Below are 7,337 nucleotides of genomic sequence, written 5' to 3'. Positions count from 1 at the left end.
GTGTGTGTCCTATACACAATATTACATCCTTTGTCTACGGAGAGCATTGCACTAGTATATTTATTTGGAGTCTCTACTTAGTGATTGTTATGACATGACTCTTTTCTTCATATTATTACACTTTTATTTATTATTATTATTCACCTTTTTGTTGATAAATTGTCCTATGAATCAACCCTTTGTTATTGCAATTCTGCTTCATTTTCAATTTATAAACATGTATGCTTTCTAGATATATTGTTAGGGCCTCCCTGGATTAAAAAAAGTGACTTTTTTTTATCTTTTGCATATAAAACAGCCTGAAATTTTCTTTGTTGCTCACCTGTTAGAAAATGGAAAATATTCACCTGCCAAGGAAAGGTTTTAGTGGTCCAAGTAAGTAATCTTTCATGTATTTCAATGTACATTGTCAATGTAATTTCCAGAACAGACATTCCAGTGACTAAGGGCAAGAAGTTCCCAAGACATACAAAAAGTAAAAACCTACCTCGGTTATGTCGTGCTGTACTAGGTTATGCTACATTATTTAACATTTTCTTTCTGAGTCTCTGCAGTTTAACAAACAGCAAATTCCAGAACAGTTAGTGCTTAGCTAAAATAACAAAGTGTGTTCTGAAAAGAGTAAAGGTTGGCATTTGGTGATGACTATGTCTAGTGTACGCATTTGTGTGTAATCCAAAGTGAGCTCATTCTGTAGGCTGAATGATGAATAGCCACATATTCAACAGAGCCTCAAGGCTTCATTACAACAGATTAGTGAAGATCAGATTAAAAATGTCTCTCTTACAGTATTACTATCACCATCCAATTAAGATGATACCACTGTGGCTATGACACTATTGGATTATTAGGTGGCTTGTAACAATCCCCAAAGAGTGCGCTGCTACTATAATCCCTCTAGAAATACCACTAAAATGATCTCATTGTAACAATACCAGCTGCCGTGCTAATGACTACCGACCCTGTGTACCCAATGAAAACTATTACTATGATGAAAACATTAAAAGGTACAGCTAGTAATATTAAACTGGCTCTTTGCACAAAATAAACATACAAGTGGGGTTTTGCAGTGCAAATCATTTATAGTCACTCCTCCATTACTTCGATGACTACAGATATTTTTAAGCCTGCTAAAAAGGCAGAAACAGATTCACTATGTGTATTTGTTAGGAATGTTTCAAATTACAAAGCTTTGTAAACTATACCTCCCATTATGCTATAGTTTTTGAAAAAAAAAAAGCTTAATGAAGATCAGGACTGTATTTGAAAGGGCAGGAGGCTTTGGACGATAAAACACTTCAGCACTCTTGTTGGCACTAGATTTGCTGAAAAGTTACAATAAGCCATACTTTTCCAATGACTATGCAAAAAAGACAACAAATATGGATTAGTGATTGATTAAAGTATTCCACACCGGACTATGTTCTGTTGTTGACCTTGCATTTTCATCATGCCATTTCAGTTTACTGTGTGAGAGCAGATGGCAGGTTTTGTGTTTGGTGGATATACTATCCTACGACATCAGAATATGTTGATGTCTCTTCTAAAACAGTAAAACTGGAGAAAAGAATTAACATGTATACTAAAAATAATGTTTACACAAAAAACTAATTATTTTAAGTGCAATATACCCCCGTTTCCTGTACTAATTGGGGTTGGTGATAAATTTACATCAAAACATGCTTTGTGGAAAACCCTGTCCAGAATGTACTCGGGTAATGATTCACACAACATATCTTCAGTTGTTATAACAGCTACTCGGTTAGTTCATGCCCGGCATTCATGCGTAGTCTCAGAGGGGCTCAATAAAAAATGTATTGAGGACATTATTTTGACTGCATCTCATTTTTAAATAGAAACAGTTGCACCAGAAGAGATATATAAAGTCACAAACCACAGTCAACCATCTGCTGCTGGTCTCTCATTTGGTCAGTAATCAGATTAGATATTAAGCACTAAATTATTGCAACAGCCCACTGCATACACTGATACAATGGTGACACACACACACACACACACACACACACACACACACACACACACCCTAAATACTACATACAGCGTAATAAAATCCTATTAGAGAAGTTGGCGCACAGACATTTGCCTTATTGCACACATACAACTAATGTACGCTGTTAATACTGTTACATCACACATAACTCAGAAACTAAGTATGTTTGCCTGCTTTTCAGCAGCATTTATGAAAACAAATTTTGCTTAATTGTCTTAGATAAAGAATTGGAAAGGGTTACTTTTTTGTCAATTTTCTGCAAAATACCTAAAATTGTTATAAACCGATGTCATTGACATGATGAACATAAAGCTTAAGCATTTGTTTGTAGTACAGCTCAAGGGTTTCCAACAGATACTTTTTAATTTCTAATATTATCCAGCATGTACACATCTGTGAGAATAGTCTTGTGCATTATGCCATGAAAATAAACAATGAACATACATAGACCATGAAAGTCAGTTGCCTGATTCTATAGCTTGCAAAACCAGTTTGGGGGCAATACAAAATATGGCTCTCATAGTAAATAAATTACTGTTTTAAAATAGATGCACTACACAGCATAGGACAAATGAAACCTTTCCTCACTGCACCCATTTCTACTCAACATAACTGCACTAAATCCGCACGTGCATGTCCTCACACACTCAAATAAAGAAAAGCAGAGAAATCCAATCAAATAGGCCATGCAGGCAGTCAGTAGGGGAGCAGGTGACTGACAGTCAGCCTGTAGAGCCACAGAAGGTTGGAGTTGAGCTCTGTCCCATAGCAGCAGCAGCAGGACGGTTTATCTCCTCATCTAACTGGTATCTGGGTTACTGGGGTTAGCACAATCCCAGGGGAGCCTACGCCTCTCTGCCTTTTTTCCATCCCTTTTTCTTCCTCTTTTCCTCAGTTGCCCAGTCTTCACATTTATCCCCATCTTTATTCTTTTCAAAGACCTAAATTTTCCCTTTCTTTTTCATGGCTCACATAGCAAAACATCTGTAACCTTCTTTCTACATCCTTTACCCCCTTCATCTGCAACTCTCTTCTTCTTCCCTCTCTCGTAATCTTCTCCAGTCACTCAACTCACATGCTCACAGACCTTTTAGTTCCTGCCTTCACGTCTCCATTTGATCTTCCTGTCCTATTGAACCACCGCTCTTCCTTCCTCCCTCTCATCTTTCTCTCATACCCAAACAATTTCCTCTGTCCTCCCCCTTCCCCCACACTACCACACTCTCTCTTCCATCTTCTGCCAAGGAAGTGCATTATCTATACCAGGGGACAGTGGAGAAAAAGTCTAAACATCAGTTGTATATCGATACATATGTGTCACTTTTATATAAGTACAATCCTTTACCATGGTGAGCTGAAAAAATCCCAAAGGACGAACACAAAAAGTGTGTGTGCGTGTACACATATGTATGCGTGTGTGTGTTCTGAGTGACATCAGAGCTACCAGGGTAACTTTTAACCACTATCTCCCTACACACTCTTATTCACAAACCTAATTACAGCTCAGTACAACTGTAACCCAGGCAAATTAACTAATAAGAACCCGTACTTCAGATGGCTTTTCATACAAAGGCTTGAACCAAAGCTAAAGAAGATGAATTGTTCAGTTCAGTTTTATCGTCACACAAATTATTAAGTGCTGTAAAAAGGAAGCTACATAGACTAGCAAGTAAGTCATTTATTGGACCTGTCATTCTGCATTTCCACATGGACCTGCTTGGAAAATCCAAACGGTGTATCTTTGTAACTGCCAGCTGGTCCTGCAGCACTTCACGGTCCCCTTTTATTCCCCCATTCTCCAGGAGTTACAAAGAGCTCATGCAGCGTGACCGGGTTTGCTCAGTTAGTAGAGCAGGCGCACATAGAGGTTTCTTCCTTGACGCAGCGGCCGCAGGTTTGACTCCAACCTGCGGCCCTTTGCTGCATGTCATTCCCCCTCTTTCTCCCCTTTCATGTTTTCATCTGTTCTGTCAATAAAGGCCTAAAAATGCCCCAAAAAATAATCTTAAAGAAAAGGACATAACTAGACCTCATCTGTCATAGATAACGACAGCTGAAATAGGACAGAATTTAGCTGTGCTGTAAGGCATTGTGATAATGTTATAATCCCCTTACACCTTCCCCTTAGTTTTGTGGGTTCACGCAAGAGTAAGGGCTTTCCCAATACTCATTTTGATCTAGGGCTATGGGTAAGACAAAGGGGTGCACAGCCCTTAAAACCATAGACAGTTAAAAAAAAAAAATAAAGGGAGGACACAAGCTTACTTGAAACTGAGAGGTAATATCCACTGCGCGTGCCTGAGTGCCTTTTTATGTGTGTGACATGTAAGTTATGGTTCTAATAGTTGAGAATAGTCCAGTAATATAATATATTTTATGTTTTGGTTTTGCCTGTTATATTTATTTTATTGATTTATATAAAGACAGGTATTTGTAAGAAAAGTTTTTCTAAACATTAATGACATTCGAAACAGTGATAACTGAAACAGATATACAACACACCATGCAGTGTGTATACCCATGTGTATTGCAAACAGACCTAAGTACTACAGATAAGAACATCTGCCTCTGCACCACCAAACTTAACATAAAATAAACTATAAAATATATAAATGCATATGACACTGTTGTCAAAACCCATGCACTCAACATATAGACATACTTGCAGACAGCATCTTGGAAGTTTGTGATCAATACTGTATGGTAACCAAGTGGTGTCCCATTTCATAGGGGTATGTTTTTACCCCTAGCCCCTACCACTCGATTTTGAGGGCCAAGGGCTAGGGGTAAGGGGAAGTACAAGGGGTAAGATAGAGAAAAGGGATTCAGCCACAAATCGGTCTAATTCAGACTTCATGAAGCAGAAAACGTTGCTCAAGTAAATTAAATCCAACCAGTTAGTCCAAAATTCTGCAGCACGTCTTTTAACTGGAACCAAAAAGCGCGCTCATATAAGTCCAATTCTTGCCTCATTGCACTGGCTTCCTGTACGTTTTAGGATCGATTTTAAGATTTTATTGTTTGTTTTTAAACTGTGAATGGACTGGGTCCAACATATATCTCGGACCTCATCCAGATTTATAGGCCAGCGCGGTCACTAGGTCAGAGAGCCAGCTCCAGCTTGTGGTCCCCAAGACAAGACTTAAAACTCGGGGGGACAGGACCTTTTATGTGGTTGGACCTAAACTCTGGAACGCTCTGCCCCCCCATGTCCAAACAGCCCCAACAGTTGAGTGTTTTAAGTCTCGTCTTAAGACACATTTTTATTCTTTTGCTTTTAACTCCATGCGAGTTGTGCGTCCTCTGATGTCTCTTATTGTTTTACTGTATTTTAGTATTTATTCATTTTACCTATGTTTTATTTTTTTAAACCCGATGCTCTTATTTTGTTTTTACAATATTTTATATTAATTGTTTTGTATGTTTGAGTTTTCTGTGCAGCACTTTGGTAACTTTGTGTTTGTAAAATGTGCTATACAAATAAAGTGGATTGGATTGGATGACTAAATACTATATTAGCAGAATAAGAAGATGCTTTCAAGCAGAGTGAGAGATGGTAAACAAGAATAGGAATTCATGAGGATTACTTAAATAAATAATGATACCAAGGTGGAGAAAGGTGCACTGTCTAAAGAATTATTTTATATTTGATTAACGGTGATTTAGATCTAATACTATGTAGTCGTGACTCATTAGGATTTAGTTAAATTCACAAGAACATATCCAACAACATGCTGTATTTGTTAGTACACAATATGGCATGTTGAATGATACACTATTAGTACATACTTGGTAGGGGGTGCTGTGCATATATGCAGGCCCCCTTGCTCCAGCACAGAGGGATACAGCCGCTTTTCTCCATTTGTTTTGTAGGGGGGGCTGTTCAAGGTCTGGCCATAGGGCCCAGACAAACCTTCTGGGCCCTAAAAACAGCATAGAGTCTCAGACTAGGACCGGATCCTAACCTGGCTTTTCGCAAATGAGAAAAAATCCTGGCATATAAATTTGAATAAACCAAGAAAAAGCATGTAGAGGTCTCCTAAAATGTCCCAAAAAAAGTTAGAAATTGAGATATGCTGTGCTGGTAACTGGTCTGTCATTGATTATAGAAGTGATTGTATCCGTTGTGCAACTTGTATCCACCTCACAAGATAGCCACAGGAAACTCAACAGAACAAAATCAATCAAAGCCAGTGGCCCAGGGCTATAAGTAAGTCCAGAAAAAACAAGCCCAGTAAGAGGAAACAGAGGATGTCAAATATCCTTTGTACTGTAAAATCTGATGACACAGCAAGTATCTCCACAGGAGGTAGCTAATATACCAGTCCGTGACTGTATGTGTTCTAGCAGTCACTACACACAACATCTATCATCAGGATCCAAGTCCAGTTGATAGCGATTTAAATAAGAGATTAAAGTCAGATTTAGCATCTCTTACATTAACAGTGGCCCAGCATACAGAATCTGTCCAAACCAAAGTTAAGTTGGAAGTCAGGCCGTCTTCTGCAACAAAAAACAAACTAATGCTAAAAAAACTGAAAGCTACGAATCACATGACTGCCAGTCACTCTCTTCAAAAGCTTGCTGAACATCATCTTTTTTCAGAAATTGAGGAAGTGGCTTGGTAATCAATCCGTCCAATACAGGTCATGCCCTTTAACCCAGAAAAATACCTTTTCCATTGTGCAATGTGATATGTGAAAATCCCTGTAAGGAAGTTCTTTTTTTCCTCCTTCACTTTAGGTAGATAGATCCCTTGTGGGTGGAGGAGATTCAGTAAGTTGCTTGAGGACACTTCAGAAGGGTGGAAGCAAAACAGACTGGGGGATGATTTCTCTACCCATCCTTCGGTCCAATAAATCCTCGAAAAATATCAAATTCAGGTCTTTGGAGCAGAGCTGCTGATCCAATTAAAAAATCCTTGATGTAAAATTCAAAGAAGGTGACTTCAATGCAGCCATTAATCTTAAGTCACAAGGTTTGGCATTGTATGTCAAACATCCAGGTTATAAAAAATAACACTGATATCCCCTGCTGGCAAAGTAAGACTCCATATGATTACATCAAAGTCCCATTTTCCAAAAAAGGAAGTTTTGTTCTGTAAATCCACAACGTTGTCAAAGGAGATGGTAAGACGGATGAGAAAAAGAATAAGAGAGAAACTGGCATCTTTAAAGAAGGGGACGGAAATGTAGGGCAAAGAGGGGCGTAGAGAAATGGAGCATAGTGAGGGAGAAGTAGGTAGAGTGACCGACGCAGGAGGGAAAAAGGAAAACAAGTGAAGGAAGAATGAAGGCAGAAGAAGAAAGACAAGAAAGGGAGAGAC

The 7,337-nt window shown here is 38.6% G+C and overlaps 1 protein-coding gene across 1 annotated transcript in view; it reads right to left on the bottom strand.

Moving 5' to 3' along the window:
- The window catches only part of LOC116691433 (focal adhesion kinase 1-like), a 53,604-nt gene extending 46,957 nt beyond the window's left edge, over positions 1–6,647 (bottom strand). The window contains 1 exon segment of the mRNA XM_032519048.1: positions 5,801–6,647. Within this exon segment, the coding sequence (XP_032374939.1) occupies positions 5,801–5,873 (73 nt within the window). The 5' untranslated portion in view covers positions 5,874–6,647.
- Between the last annotated feature and the right edge of the window lie 690 nt (positions 6,648–7,337).

This window comes from Etheostoma spectabile, chromosome 6 (genome assembly GCF_008692095.1).
Source record: "Etheostoma spectabile isolate EspeVRDwgs_2016 chromosome 6, UIUC_Espe_1.0, whole genome shotgun sequence".
NCBI lineage: Eukaryota > Metazoa > Chordata > Actinopteri > Perciformes > Percidae > Etheostoma > Etheostoma spectabile.
Note: the sequence above shows the minus strand (reverse complement) of the source record. Positions and strands in the feature narration are given on the sequence as shown.